The sequence below is a fragment of the Stenella coeruleoalba genome, assembly GCF_951394435.1.
Source record: "Stenella coeruleoalba genome assembly, chromosome: 7".
NCBI classification, from domain to species: Eukaryota; Metazoa; Chordata; class Mammalia; order Artiodactyla; family Delphinidae; genus Stenella; species Stenella coeruleoalba.
In genome coordinates this window covers 107,795,306-107,818,990 of record NC_137153.1, presented here as the reverse complement: position 1 = coordinate 107,818,990, position 23,685 = coordinate 107,795,306, and the positions used below count along the sequence as shown (strand labels likewise).

The 23,685-nt window shown below is 45.3% G+C and overlaps 1 protein-coding gene and 1 long non-coding RNA gene across 7 annotated transcripts in view; one reads left to right on the top strand and one right to left on the bottom strand.

Annotated features, from left to right (window-relative positions):
* Positions 1–9,267, top strand: part of BRINP1 (BMP/retinoic acid inducible neural specific 1) — a 423,362-nt gene extending 414,095 nt beyond the window's left edge. For all 5 annotated transcript variants that reach the window (XM_079927237.1, XM_079927235.1, XM_079927238.1 and 2 more), the window contains one exon: positions 7,760–9,267. In XM_079927237.1, coding sequence (XP_079783363.1) covers positions 7,760–8,900 — 1,141 coding nt within the window. In that variant the 3' untranslated portion in view covers positions 8,901–9,267. The remainder of the gene's footprint in view (positions 1–7,759) is intronic.
* Positions 8,674–23,685, bottom strand: part of LOC307189278 — an 82,689-nt gene continuing 67,677 nt past the window's right edge. Inside the window, exon 3 of one of the 2 annotated variants that reach the window (XR_013829139.1) lies at positions 8,674–8,801. This is a non-coding gene — a long non-coding RNA (uncharacterized lncRNA). Of the gene's footprint in view, positions 8,802–9,070; positions 9,162–23,685 lie in introns of those variants that run through there. The other variant, XR_013829140.1, reaches the window with a different exon arrangement.

Genomic DNA, 23,685 nt, shown 5'->3' with positions numbered 1-23,685 from the left:
GATACTTCAGTAGTTAATTCCACTTTCCAAACTTGCTGAATGAATGATCTCTCTTGCAGGTAGCATAGAAGAGTTTTGATTGTTCCACATCCTTGCCCATACTTAGTGTTTCTCATCCTTTTTATTTTTATTTCAGCCATCCTGCTGCAGAGGTATCCCATCGCAGTTTTAATTGGCGCGGTCCTGATGACTAATGACGGGGAGTTTCATGTGCTTGTTAGCCTATTGAATATCCTCTTTTATGACATGCCCGTTCATATCATCGTTATCAGTTGCCTACTTTCCTGTTTGGTCCTTTTTTTTTTTTTCTGGGACAAATCACATTTATTAGACAGTTTAGTGAGAACCTTCTGAAGAAAAATATAAGTTGTGATAATTGCATCTACTCTGGTTTAAAGAGACCCAGGAAGGAGTGGCAAACTCAGGCAGCATGAAATGCCTTTGACTAGCCCAGCATCCAGCCAGTGTAGGAGTTATTTATGTACTATAAGTATAGTCTTTGGGTAAAGATATTGCAAATATATTTTCTAACTAACCCTTCTAACTAAGGGTTGTCTTTTCACTCTTTGAATGGTATCTTTTGATTCATGTGTTTTAATCCTAATATATCCCTATTAATCAACATGTTTTTTCCCTTTATGGTGAGCTGTGTTAAGAAATCTTTGACTACTCCAATGTCATAGGGATGCTCCTCTGTGTTTTCTTCTAAAAGGTGTTTTGTTGATGTTATTATTTTACTTTTCACATTTAGATCTGCAATCCATCTGTTAATGATTCTGGGGTATAGAAGAGATTAAGTATCAATGAGAGTTTTGTTGTTGTTGCTGTTTTAATATCAATATTCAATGGACCCAACAATATTTATTGAATTCTTTCCCTGGATTTTTAAATCTATACTTATTTCAAAGGGACCATTTTCTTTGGGAGCTCAAGAGGAGCACAATAGTTTGTTTTCATGAGAGACAATGTGTACCTACCTATGTTAGAAGCTCTACATACATTATCTTATCTGATCTTCAAAACAGTCCTGCAAGTAATGTATTATTATTCCATTCTGTAGTTGAGGAAACTGAAGCTTAGAAAGGACAAGCAATTAGCTCAAGGTTAAGTAATGAGCGGAGCTCTGATTCAATACCCCATCTTTTCTGACTCCAAAGCCCACATCTAGCTCTTTCTTCAAGCATCATGGTGACAGCGTTCATTAGAACTGTGGAGGGTGAGTGACAGGGAGACTAGGACATTAAGCTATAATCAACTGGGCTGTTGTAGTAACTGAGAGGAATATTTTTACCTGAGAGGAATATAAAACACAGTTTTCCTTTGCCCTCAGTAATAATTATAGTTAATGGTCAATCACAGATAGCTTCCTTTCACTGCGAACCTCCCAGGAGCTTCACGTATCTGATTCTTGTTCTGAAGTTAAAGTGTAAGGTAGGTGTTACCTTTCCCATTTGACAGATAAAGAAACTGAGGATCAAAGAGGTGAAGTGATTTATCCAAGGTCAAATATCCACAACAAAATAGTGGTAGAGCAGATCCAGCATTTCCTTAACTGACTCCCATGTCTGTTAACTGGCTCACCCCCCGTCACTGCCCAGATCATTGATCTAGATGACCACCACTGTGCTTCAGGGTGAGGTCCGTTACACCTGGTTAGCCCCTCCTCACTCTCTCACCTTTGGTCTGTATGTCATTCTCCTGCCTGACTTCCGCCCAGGAAGAATACAACTCTCTGGCAGCTCTCCACCTGGGAGCTTCCTGCCGCTTTTAGCATTTCTGTCAGCCCTAAAGAAGCTTCTGGATCCTTCCTCCTTACCCTCAGCACATCCATGCCCCAAAGCAAAATGCTGAATTTGAACATGTAGCTGATGTTGCCTGTCACCTCCTTCCAGGCACAGAGCTATGTAATTTGCAAAAATTGTTTCATAATCCTCCCCAGTTAAACTCCTGACAACCTAATTTAAAGGTTCCATCGGGTTTTCTCTTTGCTGCTCTTCCCCTCCCCCCTTCTACCCTCTGCCTCTGCCCTCCACCAATAAGACCTATTGCCTTCATTCCACAGTTCCAAACCAGAAAGCATCTTCATCGTGGCAAGGGACCACAAAATTCTTCTTTGGGTTTTTTCTTCCATCGCTATGAGCTGTGCCATGAGGCTCTTTGACATTATGTGAAGAACTATCAGAAGGAAGGAAAACAAACTATTAAGTCAATGATAGAAACTCAAGGAGGGGAATGATTAAAGCTAAATATGAATCTGGGGAAAATGATGAACACAGACTGGGTCTGATGGCCAGTTATAATTTACCCTAGCACATCCATAAATCGAGGCTTCCTTCAGTAGAGCCCCAAGCATTCTGACACCATTGATATATTCATCTTGTATCAGCACTATTCCTGTAACACACACACAACAGAGTCATACACAGCACACCCCCTAAACAGTGCATCATCGGAAACCTAAAAACAACTGTTTGTCTTCCCAGTCCAGCACTAGTCTCTGGTCTATAGAGCACACAATTTGTAGAGTCTTAGGAATTAATAGAAGAATGATTGATTCAGAACTCTGATTTCATTTTTTAAACTTTCCTCTCCCTTTTAAATAAACACTCCTGGTAGGCAAATGGGACTTACGGATTATAGTTTTCTATTTTAGCCTAAATCTGTTCCCCCCTTCTCCTTGGCACTCGATTCCTATGATCTTCCCTAAAATGCCACTGGCCTGGCACTGCATTCCTGTCTTGGGCAAAACCTCCAATTAAAATCAGCAGGAAGTTTGCTTGAATTAGGAATCCCAGCCTGGGCTTCCCACCAGGTGGTTCCGAAAGGGAGGCGTGCCCTGTTGAAAGCACTGATGGGAAGCCCTGGGTGGCATAGCCTCTGTCCTCCAAATGATGAGCGACTCCAGCTGTGTCACCAGGAGGCCTGTCAGGTCGCCAGAAAATCCTGGCTGAGGCAAAGACAGAGCCTGCAGGGGAGCAGCAGAGGTGTCCCCATGGCCCGGAGCCTAGCTTCTCCTCCAGCCTGGGTTTGAGAGTGTAGGAAAAGTACAGCGGGGAATGGAGGGAACACAGGGTTTGGATCCAGAAATCCTGAGCTCTGCTCTACGTCCATGCTGTGTGACCATGGGAAAGTCACAGTCCCTCTCTGGTCTTTCATGCCCTCTCCTCCTCTCAAAGGAGTCCTGTCTCATGGGGCTGATGTAAGGATAAAGGCTGACTGCCATGATATAGAAAGCACTCAAGAAACATTGATCCCCCACCTAAGCAACTAACTCTCAATGTTCAGGTCTCAACATGAGGGAGATGGGCTGGATATTTCCAAGGCTGCTTCTTGAAGGTTTTCTGCTTCTGTGGTCCAAGTAGCTTCATGTATAACCTCTGTGGGAGCCTACTTACCAGGCCCCAGGGTTTTCCAGCTTTAGGAATAAAAATGCAGCTTCCTGCCCTCCCCTCACCGCTGCTCCCCCCACCCCTCCCATCATAATGAACTGCAATCCCATCCAGCAGAAAGATGCTGATTTGGATGTATTGGAGTTCAGCTTTGGCTGCAAAGAGAAGATGCTTTGGATCCCCAGGGACAGAGAAAAGCATCTGAAATCGCGGTCCTCACTGCCACACACTGAATGCCTTGCAGTGGGTCTGCGTCAGCCCTCTGTGAAAACTGCCCCCGCCCCATCTCTCTGGAGCTGGCCTATTAAGCCGCTCCTCTGTTGCCAGAGCTGAGGTGGGCTGTCACCAGCCAGCCTGGGAAATGGTATTTATAGACCGCGTTCCCGCTTACCCCTGGTCCCCAGCCTCTCCCTGAGCACTTGTCGGTGAGCTCCAATTATCTGTGAATGGAGGAGAGGGATCCTGGCAGGTCCAGGGGAAGCAAGGAGTGTGATAATAGGCCCTTCACACATTCAAAGTTTCAGTATTTTTCCATTATTTCAATATATTTCTCTTCTTGTGGACTGCTTCCTCCTTCTTGCTGGCTTTGTCGTTATAATTTTACGTTGTGGTACGTCGGAAAGTGCACTGGTGCTGCAGTTAGAGAACTTGGTATTTGAATGTGGACTGACTCTGTGATGTCAGACAATTTAGCCCACTTGTCAAGGCCTCACTCTCTTCACCTGTGCTGTGGACGGTTCTCCATGCTGCTCTGGGAGAGCTCTGGCACAACGCCTGGTACACAGTGAGCGCTCGGTGGTTGTGAGCCATTGATTCCTTGGCTGATTTAAGGTGCTGCATGCCTTCCAGCATGGCAGGGTTTCTGAATATCAGCAGTTACTACCCAGAGCACTTGCTGGAGATGGAGAAGGTGTAGGAGATTGCCCTGATTGAGGTGGACTCCTCATTATCAGAAGTTGCTTGTGCTAAGGACAAGCATGCAAAAAATTGGGACGAGCTTGTTTTGTCTGGTTTTGCTCTTCTCTTCAAAATGAAGGACTGAAATCTAAGGAACGTTCACTGACCTTGGGAATCGGGGCTCACCAATAACATTGCTCTCCGTCTGACCCCCACCCCCCTTTCAGAAAAGGATGGTTTGCCCTCCCGTGGCCCCGGGAGCTACGACGCATGAAGGCTTGCCTGAGTGTCTTCGTTTCCATCCTGCCCACACTAATTTCATCCCGTCACCGTTCCCCTCTCCAGCCCTCCTCGTCCACAGCCCCCGTCTGCTCACCTGGGTCGGGCTCCCTGTTTCCCCCTCCACCTCCATCACTGAGGCCGTTCCTTCTCTCCTCACGCTTCCCCAGTCCCCATCTCTCTCCTCCATTCTTTCTCCTCTCCCTGGGCCTCGCGCTCCCAGCCCCCCTCCCCGTGCCCCGCCTCTTAGTCCTCTCGCAGTATCATTAATGCCTTCTTTGATACAGCCCACAACCTCACGATTATTCTGGGGTCAGGAGATGCAGGTGCCAGGCAGTTCTCTGCTGCGCCTCAGAGGGCCTCTGTCCCCAGTCCCTCCTGCTCGACGGGGCTGGAATCCTAATTGGCCACTCGGCCTTTTGCTTGTGGCAGCCTCACCGGGAACTTGCATCTTCCTCTTTTCCTCACTGAGAATGCTGAGAGCTCAGCCACAATGAGGCATTGATTCAAGGAGTGGGGGGATGCGGTCCTGACAAAGGGTCCCAATGATGAGACACGAGAAAGGGGGCGCTCTACGGGGTTATAGAATGCCTTGCAGATGGGAACAGAGGAGCTGTAAATGGGGTACTGTCCTGTCACTTGGAGAGGGAGTGACGGGGCAAGTGTGGGCCATTTGAAAGAGGCATTTTGAAATGACGCTCTTGTCAGATGGAACCACACGCAATCAGAGACGTGTGGCGTGCCCCTGCGGCTCACAAAAATATCAGATGACTCATAGCCGATATTCAGTCAATGCTCTGGTTGGGGAGCTGGGAGCCGCACGGCTCATTATCATTCCAGCTTCGTCTCCTGAAGGCTGGGCCCGCTGCTGTTCTCCAGGCTGTAATGGGATTGGTCCCACGAAGCAGAGAGCGGGGAGGCCTGGAGCTGTGCGGGTGCAAGGTATTGAAAACTAATTCTGCAGTTCGGGAGAGAGAAGAGGAGTTTGTTTGTTTGTTTGTTTTTTAAGTGATAAATAAGAAAAATATTAATTTTTGTCTGTTCATTCATTCAGGAAACATTTATTTAGAGCCAGGCTCTGAGCTAGATGCTCAGGGAAGGAGGGGTCCCCTCTCTCCAGCCTTAGAGCCTGGAGGGGAAACTGACCAAAAAACCAGGGGTTTCAATACAGTGTTTTGAGTGTTATGAGGGAGGTTTCATTGCCAAAGCCAGGATCGTTCTGTGAAGTTAAAAGGCAGAGCTGTTTCAAAGAGCGCTCTAATTATTCCTCCGCTTTCTCTCAGCCGATAAGCACCTCCTTTAAAGCACAGCATCCTGGGAAGCCGTTTCAACAGTATCCATTTCCAAATGTCCCAAGTAACCACACGGTTTCCCTCCAACCCCAGAGGGATAGTGAAATCCCTGAGAGTGTCTCAATGCCTTCAAAGGAAGAGCTTATTCTCTGGGATGAGAGTACTTCTTATTACCTTTTTAATAATTGGTCTATGCCAGGCTCTGTGCTCAATGCTTTAAATACACCGTCTCATTCAATCCTCTCCCTCACTGCCTAAGATGGGCTTCATTATTCTCTTTTTAGATATGGATACTGAGGTTCAAAGACACGCAGTATCTTGCTCCTGGTTACAGAACCGAGCCTCGAACTCAGTTCTGCTTGGGCCAACACACATGCTTTTCAATATCAGGCGGTACTGCCTACCTCATGGTTCTTGGGCGTGGTGACTGTGGCTTGGCAGTGGAAATGATAGAATAGGTAGATCGCTAGCACTTCCTGCCAGACGCAGTACGATGCAAAAGGGCTTCCATTTCCAGTTTTCAAAAATGCGGATCAGGAACCACTGCCGCCACGGTCATCATCATCGTCAACATCACCACAGCACGTGAGAGCCTTAAGAAAGGCTTCCTTGACTCTTGTTTGAAGAGCTACGAGCCAGGAGATTCCTCTACTCACTCATTGTATGATTTCACCTCTGAGCTTCTCTTACCATGTCTAGAAAGTGGAGCTGAGAGTCCCTTGGCAGGAATAACAAGAACTAACTTTTATGGAGTCCCTAACAAACACCTACCAAGTTAGGGACAAAGACTTCACAAAACAATTCATGCCATCCTCACCACAGCCCGGTGTGGGGGGAATTCCCTGGGCTCAGGAGTGGACGTGCCAGGATTTGAAGCGATCTCGGACTGACCTCAAGTCCCAAGCTATTTTGGGGATGTGGTTGTGAAGCTCAAGTGAGGAAATGGGAGTGAATGTACCCTGTGCAGGGTAAAAAGTGCTAGACACATGTAAGGGATTATTTGTAGCGTGGAAGAGGGGACTTGCACAGAAATGAGGAAAGATGAGAGGCCACTAAGCTGACTGTCTTACATCTTTTTACCTATTCTTCTGTTGCTTCTTATCTGATCTAGTATGTACCTTCACTGGAATGTTTCAGAGGCTGGAATGTGCGGACAGGCTTGGGTTTGTTTATAAACGTGTTGAGGGGCTGTGGAGAGGGGGGCCTAGAGGTACATGTTGTGATGGAAATTTCACTGACCTGAGAGTTTGGAGCTCTGGAAAACATGGGGGAAATAACATCTTTCTTACCTGTTCTGAAAAGCCACTAGGAGGATCACATAAGACCATAAATATGGAAGCACTTCCTGATCTCCAGAGTAATATAAAATATAATTTGTTTTTGTTGAAGTTTTTGGATGTTATATAACCTCATGGGAGGAATCTGTGAAGAGGGTTGAAACACCTGGCGCAGGTTAAAAGCATTAACCCCTAAATTCTTCTTATTGCCGGTCTTTTACAATCTGTTGTCATCCGGCAGGGGTTTTTGAGTTCATACGCTTTAATTTTCTGAATCAAACTTCTGCGGGACGAATGAGTAATACAATTATAGAGCTGCAAGGGCTTCAAAGAACATTCACTCCAACCCCTTCCCTTTACAGATGAGGACACTGAACATTAGAAGGGTAGAGTACAAGGTCGAGTAGCTGCTCTGTGGCACTACCAGGAACTACAGTGTAGTTCTTGTAGTACTATCATAGGTGCCCTTCCTATGATAACTGTTCTACCCAGTCCTTTCATTCTTTGGGCAGCTCCACTTTGCATTAGCAGTTGGATAAGCATAGCCCCACTTTGCATTACTAGCTGGACAACCACAAGCCCACCCATGATGGTTAACATTCTCCATCTCACCTCTACCCCTCAGGACAATTCAGCAGTGGCTTGCAAGGGTCCAGTCGCTTCTCTACTGCAATGAGAACGGGTTTTGGGGAACCTTCCTGGAGAGCCAGAGGAGCTGCGTGTGCCACGGCAGCACCACGCTGTGCCAGCGCCCCATCCCCTGCATCATCGGAGGGAACAACAGCTGTGCCATGTGCAGCCTGGCCAACATCTCGCTCTGCGGCTCCTGCAACAAGGGCTACAAGCTGTATCGAGGCCGCTGCGAACCACAGAACGTGGACTCGGAGCGGAGCGAGCAGTTCATCAGCTTCGAGACCGACCTGGACTTCCAGGACCTGGAGCTAAAGTACCTGTTGCAGAAGATGGACTCGCGCCTCTACGTCCACACCACCTTCATCAGCAACGAGATCCGTCTCGACACCTTCTTTGACCCCCGGTGGCGCAAGCGCATGTCCCTCACTCTCAAGAGCAACAAGAACCGCATGGACTTCATCCACATGGTGATCGGCATGTCCATGCGCATCTGCCAGATGCGCAACAGCAGCCTGGACCCCATGTTCTTCGTCTACATCAACCCCTTCAGCGGGAGCCACTCGGAGGGCTGGAACATGCCCTTCGGGGAGTTCGGCTACCCGCGCTGGGAGAAGATCCGTCTCCAGAACAGCCAGTGCTACAACTGGACCCTCCTGCTGGGCAATCGGTGGAAAACGTTTTTTGAGACGGTCCACATCTACCTACGTAGTCGGACTCGGCTACCTACCCTCCTACGGAATGAGACTGGCCAGGGCCCTGTGGACCTGTCCGATCCCTCCAAGAGGCAGTTCTACATCAAGATCTCGGATGTGCAGGTGTTCGGGTACAGCCTGAGGTTCAACGCCGACCTCCTCCGCAGCGCCGTGCAGCAGGTCAACCAGTCCTACACGCAGGGCGGCCAGTTCTACTCCTCTTCGTCTGTGATGCTCCTCTTGTTAGATATTCGGGACCGAATCAATCGCCTGGCCCCCCCTGTGGCCCCGGGGAAGCCCCAGCTGGACTTGTTCTCGTGTATGCTGAAACACCGCCTGAAACTGACCAACAGCGAGATCATCAGGGTGAACCACGCGCTGGACCTCTACAACACCGAGATCCTCAAACAGTCAGACCAGATGACAGCCAAGCTCTGTTAACCTGGACTCTTTGCCACAGGACGTTCCCTTTTGTTGTACAAACAGAACAGAACCAAGCAAAGCAAAACAAACACAAATTTGTAAAATGTAATTAATTAATATTCAAAGGAAAGGAGGAAAAATCTTCATTCGTTGGAAACGAAAACATTCTAGCAACTGTATAAAACCGTTGGGCATGTTTGTTATTTCTATACTCTGTCGTGAAGAAGGGTCTCAGCCTTGGGAGGGGCTTGGAGGGAGTTGCTTCTTAGGCCTCAGGTGCTGTATTGAGGGGGGAGATGAGAGAGAGCATATGCAATGAATTGTAAAGATCTCTGCTGTGCAGGTGCTAAGATTAAACACTAAAAAGAAAGATATATGTAATGTACAACCGACACTGCCATTTTTCCTTGTGGGAGGAAATGGACATAGATAAAGAAGATATTTCTTCGGTTATGATTTCTTTCCTCTTTATCCTTAATTCCTTGTGGTTCTTTTGATTCATTTGCACAGAAGGGTGGGGATGCAATGACAATTCTGTCTCACCCAGATAGCTTCTTTCACGCTGCATAAACTGAAGCTAATCGAAGCTGGGCAATAGGTGGGACTGGGGGAGAGAGGCATTCACATAATCACAGGGTGTTCAAAACAGTAAGGAACCTTGGATATCAGCTTAGTGACCTCCTTGATTCAGTTTGGGAAATAGCCTCAGAGAGAAATGGCAGCCCTTGGCTACACATGGTTACTGCCTGAATAGCGATTTGAGCCCTGCCTTCTGACTCCGTCTAAATCATGCTGGCCACTTGTGTGTTTACTCCGACTAAACTGCCAAGGGATGAGGGTTTCTCAGTCTCAGGTTGTTGTGATAGTTCTTTTTCTTTTAAACAAGAAACCCCTTTTACCTACCATCTCCAAAAAGAAATGATGTCAGATTTCCTAGAATTGCTTTGCATATTAAACTTTAGTTTGACGAAAAATCAATAACCAAAATAAAATAGGGTAGGTTTTAATATTGCATTGGTCTGCCAGGCTGACTTCCCCAGGTAGGTATCTAAAAAAAGGACCTTTAACTCAATACACACACATACACACAGACACACAAATACACTAACACTGCCACTTCTTGGGCATCGCTGAAAACTGAGAAGCCTTGTCTGGGACGTGGGGTTTAAACTGAAAGGAGGGATGCAAGAAAGAAAACTCAAAGCACTTCTGTAGAGGATTTGGGCAAATACCATTTCTTACCAGTTCTCCAGGAACTCTGCATTTATCTTTTTGCTAGGGTGGTACTAGCTAGAGGTGCTTCGAATCTTCATTTCCAAATTGGCAGAGAAACAGGACCACACACTTCAGGGTTGGGAGAGAAAATAGGACTCTTCTGGTCTCGACGTCTGCCCAGTGCAAATCTCTTTACTGTCTTTGGGTGATACCCTTGTTTGCTAACTGGACCATTCCAGGAACAGGAAGCTCATTAGATCTATCTTCCACGTTCCTTGGATTCCCCTTTCACTGGGGGAGAGCAATAGTGCTCATTCCAGCTTGTGTTATAAAATAGAGCTAATTATTAGATGGTTCTCTGTACCTTTACCAGCTTCTGTGTACCTTCCATTCACTGGTTCCAGCCTAGAATGTGCATTTCTTCCTCATGTCAATGCTTTTGTAGATAAAATACAAAAACTATCTCAGGGGTCACCAGAGTCTGTAATAATATGACTCAAAGAGACTACCTGCCCCCTTATAGTTTATTTTAAGATGAAAGGAGAGGGCTTCAGTGCAGAAGAAGTAAAGAATTACCTAGCTTATTTCAGTGTGAGTGCGCAGGGGGGAGTGGAGGGGAAGATCTATCCTGTGTTTTGCATAGTGAAATTCCAACTGTAATGTTCCAGTTTTTAGTATGAATTAGCATATATTTTGATACGAACTTTAACACTTAATGTGCACTTCACACCAACATAGTTGTTTGACCTCAGATTTTGAGAGGATTCAGTGTTCATTTAGGTTGGAAATTCTTCATGCCAGAGGTCACATAGCAGCTATTTATCAAGCACAAGATTTTGCAGAAAGTCAGTCAATTATTAAACGTGTCTTCAACACCTAGTAGATGAATGAGGCATGCCAGAAAAATGAGATTTGGAAGGAAATGGTCCATGCTTCTGTGCCATTCACACATTAAGGAAAGAGACATATGAACCAATTAAAAAGTAAACAGTAATTACAGTGCACTATGATGAGTGCTATTGTGGGGTCACACACAGGGAGGGAGGAGACGTGAAGAAGTTATGAATTCTGTTCATGCAGTTGGTACGGGCTTTATATGGACATGTTCATCCTGAGTGTTGAAAATGAACAGGACTTGGGCGAATAACAAGGAGCAGAAGGGCCAAAGGAACAGAGAATGCGAAAGCACAAAGGAATAAATATGTATGGGTACTTGAGGGTCAGTTAAAATAGTAAAAATAATAGTGTCAAAGGGTATCCTTTTAAATGATAATCCTTCCAAGGAAAGTGAGGATTTCGACTCTAATGAGAAGTTGAAATAACCATCCATAAGCCTTATGACCTAAAGAATGAATTCAATTGTCTCTCTTCCTTTCTCTTTCATCTCTACCTTCCAAGAAGTTCCAAATACGCGTAACGTAATAACCCCTTATATTTACACAGCCCTTTACAGGTAACAGGACAATCTTCATATGCACTGTGCTACCTAATCCTCATCTGAGTTCAGTTACAGCGTTCAACCCGAGTTCTTCCCCAGACTTCACCAACTGTGTGTGTGTGTGTGCTTGTGTGTGTGCAAGAAAGGTTTCTTCCCATTACCCTAACAACAGTAATTACATCACTTTATATTACAAAGAGAATACAGCAATATCAAATGATTGGAAAGATCAGGGAAATATATAAATTTTCAAGGACACAGAGATTCAGAGATTCAGACATTGAAATATCTGTTCAAAGGTGAAGTGAAAATACTTTCTATAAAAGGACACAAAGTTATGTGGATTTCCAAGTATCTCTTGCTTGGGTCCCGCTCTGAGCTAACAAGGTTCCCCTCCAGCTGGGAGGAAGAGAAGCCTGAAGCCCTCAAGTGAGATTTTAATTCAGTTAGTGTTTACCAGTTTGATGCAGCAACCAAGGACCTATGGTGTCTGATTAACAGGCTGATGCTAAGGTAAAAGAGTGAACAGAGTACCCATTTGGATAAGCCTGGCAGCAAAGCATGGCATTGCCATGGAAACCACAGAAGGCCATTAATTAGCTATCAAATAAAATCACTGGAAAATTCTGGACCCTGGCATATCTGCCCCCTTCAAAGAGGAGGACAAGAAGACTTCACACTAACAGCAAAGTCTCCCTTCATTGATTAAAATCATAGCTGCACAGGCACTACATGTCACAAAGTGGAAGAAAGATTAGGAAGTAAAACAAATTGACACAAAAGAGGGAAAGAGGCTTTGGGATTATCCGATTCCAAGGATATATTTTAAATGTAGAGTATCTTATTGGGTTGTCTATGTTGATAAACTTATCTCAATGACAAACATTTTCTCCTATTCTCTGTTTGTGGAAAGAAAGTGAGAAGAATAATATGTATCCACTAGATGGTGATAAATGATTGGGGGAAGCTATCAGAGAGTCAAAGCATGAGAAGCAATTAACCCCTAAAATAATAAATGGAGAATGTGTAACGTTGAAATTAATAGGGGGAAAGTTTTTTAATTAAAAAGAAGGCAGAAAAGGAGAAACAAAAGAATCATTAAAATAGCTGAATACATAAACAGACATAATAACAAAACTTGCCACACAAATAATCACAATAAATGTACTTGGACAAAACTTGCCAGTAAAGAGACAGAGGTGGTCAGACTACAAGTTATAACTTTTAAAAGTAATGGGAAAAGGGCTTCCCTGGTGGTGCAGTGGTTGAGAGTCCACCTGCCAATGCAGGGGACGCGGGTTCGTGCCCCGGTCCAGGCGGATCCTGCATGCCACGGAGCGGCTGGGCCCGTGAGCCATGGCCGCTGAGCCTGTGCATCCGGAGCCTGTGCTCCTCAACGGGAGAGGCCACAACAGTGAGAGGCCCGCGTACCGCAAAAAAAAAAAAAGTAATGGGAAAAATGTTTGAAAATAAAAAGATGCGTAAAGGTATCCTAGACAAATATTAGCTAAAAGGAAGCTGATGTAGTACTGTTAATAGCAAAGTGGACTTTAAGGCAAAACACATTATTAGGATTAAAGATGGTCAATTCAGTAGGGAAAGTGGAGAGAAGAGTGGACACATAGAACCATAGACTCTTTAGGCTAAAGGGGTCATTAAGAATCTGTAAAACTTCAACTTTCAGAGATGAAGAGTTATACTCGAAGTTATTCTACAAGTCTTGAACACTGATCATGATTACAGTTGTCTTTTCACTACCTCCAAGTAAAAGACTGTCCAGTCCAACCTCCTAACCAAGAATCAGTTCCATGACATTTAAACTAATAAGCTAATAATGTACAGAAACTCATATGCAAATATCCTCTCTCTCTCCTCTATCTTTCTTTTCTATGTCACCAAAATCTTCTATATAGGCATTTTTCCAATTGAAGATCAATGCAAATCTTTGGTTGGTTATAATGAGCTCAGGCTGAGCGGAGAGTACTCTCTTCCTAAGAACAGAGTAATACCAGTGGCTCCAGCTCTGCCAACCTGAGAACCTACAGACGGAAGAGGTTACCTGAATGAACTCTCCTTTCTCAATATCCCTGTGTTTCCAAATCATTATCAGGGCCTGAAGTTACAAGTGGAAGGTCATCCCTCACTTTTCAGTATTGGATCTAATGGTAAGCATTCAGCATCAAGGCATATGGTACATTCTCTGACTGGCTTGGAACCCCCTTTCCTCCCAATAACTCACAGATCAAGACAGATGCAGGGAATGGGATGGGACAGTTTGGAACCAATGGGGAGGAAATCAACTCAAAAGTCATAGTTACTTTTGGGGGAACTGCGGATCTTTTTGAGAAATGTGAAGGCTCTGGACTCTTTCCCAATAAAAATGTGGTCAGAAGCTTTTATTTAAAACTTTTGTCAAAGCCATTTTCTTCTTGGCATAAATGGCTCCATGTAGAAGTTTTACAGAGACTGTTTTATGGAGACTTCACATACACTTTTGAATAATATTTCACAGATCCCTTAATGATCTTTCTTGAACATTCTAGAATACTACAAACCTTCAGTAAGTGCCTCTGGTCTCGCCTAGACCTTTATTTTACGAAATTTAACACTTCAGCTTTCAAAGATGAGGAGTTGTACCCAAAGTTGTCCTAAAAGTCTTGAACACTGAGCGTGGGTTCAGTTCCCTTTACCCTATCTCAAGCATATTTTGGCCTAGAATCTCATATCAAGGTAATGTAGTTCAGATAGCTGAATCCTGCCCTTAGGGAAGGCAGTTTTAAACATACAGGTAGGGCTTCCCTGGTGGCGCAGTAGTTGAGAGTCCGCCTGCCGATGCAGGGGACACGGGTTCGTGCCCCGGTCTGGGAAGATCCCACGTGCCGCGGAGCGGCTGGGCCCGTGAGCCATGGCCGCTGAGCCTGCGCGTCTGGAGCCCGTGCTCCGCAACGGGAGAGGCCGCAACAGTGAGAAGCCCGCGTACCGCAAAAAAAAAAAAAAAAAAAAAAAAATACAGTAACATACAGGTAAACACCTTAATGGAAATGACAGTTATGGTCACGTTAATAAAACCCAAAATATACAAAATCCCAAATGTATGAAGTAGATACATTCTGTATAAGCACTAACTAAAAGGAAGAGGTCTCTAAACCAGAAAGTAATGAGCTTGGTTACAGGATGAGCAGGCATGCATTGGTAAGTACTGCATCATCAGTGGAGAGAGAGTCTGGTTCACTGAGCCTGGTACAATAGTACATGAAGTTTGAAAGAGAGAGGGTTTGTCCTACTCAATTCAGTCTATTCCAACAATACCAAAGATGGAGTGGCTCAGATAGCAAACATTTATTTCTTACATTCTGGAGGCTGGGGATTCCAAGATCTAATGCACCTGCACGTTTACTGTCTGGTGAGGATCCACTTCCTGGTCATAAAGGGGTGTGTCCCCACTGTGTCCTCACATGGCAGTAGGGGCAAGAGAGCTCTCCGGGGGTCTCTTTTATAAAGGCACAAATCCCACTAATGAGGGTTTCACCCTCATGACCTAATCACCTCCCTACCTCCTAATACCAGCACCTTGAGGGTTTAGGATTTCAATGTATCAATATTAGGACACAGATATTTACTCTATAACAGTGTGAAATCAGTTTAAGTGAAAACCTCCATTAAATAGCTTGGAATAAACAAATGAGCTTCATGAGTCACAAGTTGACTTTCATTTGAGTATCTGACCTCCACTCCCAAACTTCCTTGCTTGGTAAGTGTCCACAACCGGAACTGCACTGGCTCCACCCCAGGGCCAATATTTCCCTAAGAATCCTAAGAATGAACAAGGAGCCTGTCCACAGTCAAGATTTCACAGTCTCCATAAATCTTCTACCTGGAGCCATTTATGCCAAGAAGAAAACGGCTTTGACAAAAGTTTTAAATAAAAGCTTCCAAGCTGATTGATAAGGGAAAGAAGGGATTCCCAAGCTACTGGTATAAATTTTCCTACTGATGTCACCGGGGATGGCTGTGCTCTCCCTGTCAAGTGATCCCTGCAAACCTTAACCAGGGACCCAAGATTGGTGTGACTCTGCCACAGGCTTGCATCAGTGAGGAAACTGTAACGTTCTTACAAATTAGAGGGTGATTACAAACGCTGCCAAGGGATCGTTAATTATATGGTGGTAATTGCATAATGTATAATTTAAATTAATAATAACATCACCTAGCATTTTGTTAGTGTGCAAAAGGATGCTGTGCTTAAAAGCCTGGACCCAGGAGCTGGGTTTTCCTGAATTATTAGACACCTTGGATTAGAACTCACATTAAAACTCAGATCCCCCAACTTCCAGGTGAGTGATTTAACCATTATAGTCAACATTATTCCTGACATGAGAAAATAACTAGCAGCATAGGGCTGTAGCTAAGAGTACAGCCTGGAGACAAGAGAAAGTAGAGCTCACCCACTTAACTACCTGTGCTGCTTGACTGAGATGTGTAACCTCTCTGTGCTTCAATTTCTTCTCCTGTGAAAATGAGGTTCTTAACAGGTTCTCTCTAACATGGTTGGTTATGAGAATTACATATGTTTGAGAGCCTAAAACTGTGGCTGGCATATAGGATGCCTATCTGTTAAACAGGTGACATAAATAAAAATATACTTTAGATAGACAGATACGCAAAATAATATTCTTCATAATACTAGCTAACATCAGTTGGGCTCATTTTACAAGCCAAACACCACAGTAACAATTTGATGCGAGTTACTCATTTAACTTCACTGCAACCCAATGAGGGGGGGTCGAATTATCAGTTCAGCTTACACATGAAGAAACTGAGTCTTAGAAAGATGAAATAACTTGTCTGTGGTCACACAGCTAGTGATGGAATTATGATTTGCCAGTCTCCAAAAATAGGTCTCTTACGTATGCTGCACGATTTCCCCAATTAGTGAAAATACGTGGCCTAACAAAGTTATTTATAAGCATAATCCAGACCTTAAGAGGCATCTGGCACCACTGTTTTATTACAGAACCATTCAATTCCTCTGTGAGCCAGAGCCAAGGGTACCCAGATAGCTTTAAATGCACTGACTCCTGGAGTCAGAGCTTCAGCAGGGACCCAGGAGGAACGGGCTGTCTAGGACAGATTTTCCATCCGGAGGAGCAGGACCTGGCACAGAGCCCAGATACATTTCACAGTCCTGCTCAGACACCTCAGGGAAGCCTGCTGGCTCCAGGTAGGTCCACCATCTCTTTGGGCAAAGTGCTATTGATTTGTGCATTGCTCTTCTCTGGGAAAGCAGTGCTGAGGGAGTGAAGTATGCAGGTGGTGAGCGGGAGATGAACGCCATAGTCTGTTCTCCATGCCTAGCATACAAAGAGGAGGCCTTTGATCTCCAGCTGGGCCTATTCCTACATTTCAACATGGGCTGGAACCAGTCTGATCCAAGGCTCCTGAAATCTATCCCTGGCCCATCCCCCCCCAGAGCTGGATGGGATCTTTGGGATAATTGGGGAGGATGGAGAATGACTTCTGTAGACAGTGGGTGGGGGTGTGTAAAGATATCTTCCTTGTTCCTCATTCAGCTTCCTGCTGTCACCCCACTTTCTCAAGCTATTTGTATCTCGCCTATCCTAGAAGTCCCAGAATTGTTGTTCTTGACCATAACATGCAAACCAATTTTTCTTTCTCTTACAGTGACACAAGGACAGAAAGGCAGAATGAATAAACTATGTTGTGATTAAAGAATTTTAGATGTTGGGCTTCCCTGGTGGCGCAGTGGTTGAGAGTCCGCCTGCTGATGCAGGGGACACGGGTTCGTGCCCCGGTCCGGGAAGATCCCACGTGCCGCAGAGCGGCTGGGCCCGTGAGCCATGGCCGCTGAGCCTGCGCGTCCGGAGCCTGTGTTCCGCAAAGGGAGAGGCCACAGCAGTGAGAGGCCCGCGTACCGCAAACAAAAAAAAAAAAAGAATTTTAATGTTTACCAAAAAATTACTTCTACATGTGCTTTTTCAACCAATGTCTATGGAAAGGGGAATATAAATGCCTATTTCACCTTCTAACCTTGTAAGGTCAATCAGGTCTTAGGAAATGGGATTCAGCATACATTCACAGAAGAGGGAAGGAAGGCATGTAATGTTTACTGCTCCTCTGTGATGCCCTGGGTACTTAGCATGTATCTAATCCAATCCTCATAAATGCCGAGGAGAGAGTTATTATCGACATCATGCAGGTGAGGAACTTAGGCACCAAAAAGGTTGGTAACCTAAGTTCAGTTTCACCATTTACTTTTTTAGCACAAAATTAAACAGTGAGATGGAATGGTTAGCAGCATGGGATCTGGGGCCTGAAGAGGTTCAATTCTTATAAACTCTGTGACCTTGGACAGTTACTTAACCTCTGTGGAGTTTCTTCATCTGTCGCTTGGGGAGAATAAAAACTCCCAGTTGATCCAGTTGCCATGAGGATGCTTCTCTTGGCAGATTTCCACCCTTTACATTACACCCATTACACCCTTTACAGATTTACACCCTCTAGTGCAGGTAAGGGCCTGCCTAGAACTCCCTTGGTACATGGGAAGCACTCAGTAAAAGTTAGCTTTCATAATTCCTTTGGGCAAGGCATGCATCGAGACTGGAGCTTGAAGTCATGACCCCATTATGCCCTTTGGCTTCCCCTGTTGAGTATGTGGCTCCCTGGCTATCAGCTATAGCACAGAAACTAAGTGCAAGAGGTAGACAAATTCCCAGCTTCCAACAGTTCACACAGGGGGAGGGCAGAATGGAAGAAGACATCATTTTTCAATGATAAAAATGGAATCGGGGAAAAAGAGAATGAAAGACTGAGTTTGTAAGAGAAGTGATGAAGAAGAGTGGTGACTGTTCCCAGAGTCCTCTCTGACAAAGCTTGGTACAGCCTCACCCCATTTCCAAGCAAGCAGGGATGTTGCTTAGCAACCGCCAGGAACAGCAGAGAGAGCTCTGTGCTGGTACATTAAGGGCTGCTACTGCCGTCCTGAAAAGGACCAAACTTTCTTTTTTTTTTTTTTGCGGTACGCGGGCCTCTCACTGTTGTGGCCTCCCCCACTGCGGAGCACAGGCTTCGGACGCGCAGGCTCAGCGGCCATGGCTCACGGGCCCAGCCGCTCCGCGGCATGTGGGATCTTCCCGGACCGGGGCACGAACCCGTGTCCCCTGCATCGGCAGGCGGGCTCCCAACCACTGCACCACCAGGGAAGCCGAGGACCAAACTTTTGCTTAAAATCCCGCCTATAGCACAAGGGACACGTGCGAATTGGAAGCACCCGGGAGGAGAGTTTTCTGGGAGGTTCGGTTGGACAGAAGGCTGGCAAAGGGGAAAAGAGTCTAAATTAGTGGAAAAAATACAGAGCGAATATTTTTAAAAATTTCTTTCAAATACTGCAGAAACAATGTGCTAAGAAAGATTTGCCGAGCCAAGGACATGGTGAGTCAGCTTCACTGCATGTCGATGTGGCAACTGTGGCCAGCAGGACATGCGAGGTTCCCGGCTCATGTGGGCCACCTCTCCCTACAGCTGCAGCCACTTATTACCACCTACAAGTTCAGTCTCGAAGTCAGATCTGGAGAGAATACTGTTCTTAGTCAGTCGAGATTGAAGGTGTCAGAGTTCAACTCTATATTCATTCATTCAACAAATATTTCCTGAAGTTTGCAGTTCAGAGTGAAAGATAGACATTCATTTTGAAGTGTGATACGTGTTAAGGAGTGGGAAGTATAAGATGCTGTGGGAGTCTACAACATGAACCCCTAGCCTAGATCGGACAGGGAAGGGGGGGAAAGTCGTGGAAAGCACCAGAAGATCTGATGTTTAATGAGAGTCTTGAATGATAAGTAAGAGTTGAACAAAAAGGAAGGGAAATTTGTTCCATGTGGAGTGGCAGTACATGCAATGGTCCAGTTCAGCTGGAGATGAGAGAGAGAAAAGGGGAGAGGGAGGGAAAGAAGAGAGAGCAGAGAGGAATGAATTGGGGATGGGGGTGCGAAGGAGTAGCAGAAGGTAAAAGTATTATATAGTCATGTGATGAAGGGTCTTGCAACCCATAGGAGGATTCTGGACCTTATCCTAAGAGCAACTAGCAGCGCTTGCAGAATTTCAAGCATGACATGTGATCAAGTGCACTAGCAGCCCGTCAGCCCTCCGGCTATCCCACTTTATGCTTGTAACCCAGTACCTGGGCCCCTGGTCTAGTCTCTTGAACTCCTGGTTTGATCCTCTGCGTAGTTTCCCCGTCCCTGAAGAAAGGAGAGGCTGCATTCTCTGGGGGTGGGGAGGTGGGGAGGCAGGGGATACATCACCACCCCTTCCTTAATGCACAGAGTCTTGCTCTTGAACCTGAATTCACGTATCATCTGTTTCCCTGCCCCCCCTTTTGATTTGCCTGTCTTGACTCTCAGCCACAGGGCTTGCCCTCCTGCCACTCCTCATGTCATTATGGCCGACCTGATGCTGTTTGGTTGGACTCTCTATCACTCACTTTTGTTTTCTTCATCCCACTGCTACCAGGTAAAGTTCAACTAAATAGTCATCATCCCATAGCCTGCAGCAGCTGTGTCTGAACCAACTACTTGCCCAGGAACTGATCCACTCCGAGAACTTGTCTCATATAAAGTTCTGGTCAGCCTTAGTGATGACGCAAGAAATTCATCTGACCCACCTGCCTCTTTAGAATAGCGCTTAAGGGCACAAACTCTGGAGGCAACTTCCCTTGAGAGTGAACCCTGGTCCAGGCCAAGACTTAGCGGTGTGGCAAGTTAGTTCATCTCTCTCAGGCTGGTTTCATCATCCGTACATGAAGATATTAACACCCACCTATGGGGCTGCTATGAGGATTAAAAAAGACTATGGAGATAAAATACCCAAAATAGCACCTTGCACATAGTAGGAGCAAAATAAATATGTATTCCTCTCTATCCTTCCTCTGAAAGTGCATTATCTGCTGACATTTCTGTTTTTGATCCTTACGATGATTCCTAAGATTGGCGGATTAAAGGAGCTTATGTGTATAAAGCACCAGGTATATAGCAAACACAAGATAAGTATTAGCTATTATTATTAATTATTATCATTAATGAAGCAGAATGTCCTGATTAAGAGATTAACTGTGTCTTGTTTTCTTGAATATGGGACCATCCAAAAGAACAGAAGTCACCATCCATCTGTCCTTTTGAGAATTCACACGTACCACCCACAAAATGCAGCTTTTGTCCTTCAAGACAGTTCTGAACCCCTGGGAAAGGCCAGCAGCTCCTTTGGTTTCAGAGACGATCCTGCAGAAGACGCCCTCTGGGGAGGTCAGTAGACCGGTTGCTTTGCACAGCTGCGTGGGGACCACTCTCATCGCAGTCCAAGAATGGCATCTTGTGGAGCAGTTGATAGTGTTGATGGCTGTTACATGCTGAATTATGTCCCCCCAAATTCATATGTTGACGACCTAAACCTCAGCACCTCAGGATGTGAATGTATTTGGAAATAAAGAGGTGATTCAGTTAAAATGAGGCTGTTAGGGTGGGCCTCATCCAATCTGACTGGTGTCTCTATAAAAAGGAAACATCTGGGCGCACAAAAAGGCACCAGTGATGTGTGCATGCAAAGAAAGACCTTGTGAGAACACAGGGAGAAGTGGCCTTCCGTACGCCAAGGAGAGAGGCCTCAGAGGAAACCACATCTGCCGACCCCTTGATCTTGGATTTCTAGCCTCCAGAACTGTGAGAAAATAAATGTCTGTGGTTTAAGTTACCTGGTCTGTGATATTTAGTTCTGGTGGCCTGAGCAGACTAATACGGTGGTCCATCAAAGAATGAGGCTGTAGTCACTGTGGAGTAGGTGGAGAGAGACAGGTACTTGAATCAGAAGACAGAACAGGTTCTTTGGGAGATGGCGTGGTAGCTTGGACTTTCTGAGAATGAGACTATACCTTTCTTCCCCATGGGGAGGAGGACCTTTGATGCACCTGCTGGCCTGAATGCCTTGGAGAATGGACACCTGGTGTGTGGCCTTGAGGGAAGTATCCAGGTTGCCTTGTGAAGCCCCCGAGGCATGAGACTGTACCATGAGTGACCCCAGCATGCTCTCTGCAGAAGAAGCGTGCAGGATTCCTGCACACATCTCCAGGTCATAGCTGCGAGCTAGTGGTCAGTAGAGATCAAGGACCAGGCCTCTGCCTCATTTTCTTTCCGGCCATATGTGTGCAGGATTAAAGCAGCATCCAAGAGAGGGCTGGAGGGAATTTCGTGAATGAGTGTGATGGTCATTCTGCTAATCGGGTAGATGATAACTCAGAAACATATAATTTATAAAGAAAAATAACAGGTAACATTTCTCACATCTGTACGTAATGAAATAAACTAATATCCATTATATATAAGTTGGCAGAACAGCTATGAAGACACTGTATTTATCTTGGTCTCTGTTTTATCCCTAGTCCTAGTACAGCACCTGGCATCAGGTATGTGCTCAGTACTTGTGGACTACCCATGTGCTGCTTTCTTTATTCCAGACATGCACAGACAGAGGCCCAGAGAGGTTAAAGAGGCCTAGGCAAGGTCACACAGTCATTAGCAGACACAAGGTGTCTTAGTCGGTTTGGGCTTCTATAACAGCATATCTTAAACTGGGCAGCTTAAATAGCAAACATTTATTTCTTACACTTCTGGAGGCTGAGAAGTCCAAGATCAAGGTGCCAGAGACTCAGTGCCTGGTGGGAACTTGCTCTTGGTTTGCAGATGGCTGTCTTCTTGTTGGGTCTTTTCACACGAAGGAGAGTGAGAGCTCCAGACTTCTCTTTCTATAAGGACACTAATCCCATCTGGGGGCTCCATCTCATGACCTTATCTAAACTTGATTACCTCCCAAAAGCCTCGGCTCTCAATACCATCACACTGGAGTTTCACGTAGGGTTTCAAGATGTGTATTGAGGTCAGAGGGGTTGGGTGGGGGTGGAGATGTAAACATTTAGTCCATAATCCAGGGCAGGAATGAAAACATTTGACTTTCACTCCCGTGTTCTGCTCAAAGACTATGTAGATATTTAACATCCTTCTTCCAGAGCACCTGGTTCAGGATTCTCCCTGGGACAGGCCAGTGGATGGGCAGAATGATCCAGTACGACGAATCCTCTTTCCCTCTGTCCTCCCGCGAGGGGAATTTGACATCTGTGATCCTCAAGCTGGCAACATCGGTCTGGATGTTTGTTAATGACACTGACCTAAATCTGTCACGTTGCAAGGAACCCTTCACGGCAGCTGGGATTTGCTGCCATGTAACGGCTTTATTGTACATGGAACTCTCTAATAAGCTGATTAAAAAATAAATATTTTTTGAAGTCGTAGTATGTACTTTTCAGACATCTGATAAGAAGCAACGTAAACAGAAACATCACGCTGGGTGTAGAAAGTGGAAATCCTGCTGTATGAGAAGATGCTCATGCTTCGATCGTGGCACGTTTCTCATGGCTGCCAGAGCAAAGGTCTGGAGTGATGATCTTCTCACTTAAACCTTTCCTTGCTTTGTTTTTATGCCAGTTCAGCACACGAGGGATAAAGTTATGGGTAAGCAGTAGGTCTCCCTAGGATGGCTTGACTTCTGACTGTGCCTCAATGAAGCAGGACCATTTTATTACTTATGTGCCTGGCATCGAGCTGTTCAAATCTCTAATTCTCCAAAAGACTCTGAAAGAAAGATAGGCATAGCCCTCCTCATTTGACAGAGGAGGAAATTGAGCCTCAGAAAATGTCTTTGGCTTTGGGACTTTGGAAGAGCTGGATTCACATCACCTCTCATAGCCAAGCTCGTGTTATTGAAATCATTCATTCCTTCTTTCATCTAGCAAACCTTGAGCACCTGCTGTCATACTTGGTACTGTACTTAGCTGCCTCAAAAGGAAAAGGTGGACCCTCCCCAATCAGAAAGCTTTCACAGTATTCTTTAGTGTAGCGATCTTCTAGTTGAAATATAGACCTCATTCTTATCAGTACGTTTCCTTTACACTAAGAAACCTAATGTTATAGATGAATATAGTACCTTATGATTGACCTTTATGCAAGAAAGGCTTAACTTAGCTACTTGGGTTGCTCAAACCTTGCAAATTTCTAAGACTTGTCTTCAGGACCGGCTCTTGGCCAACTG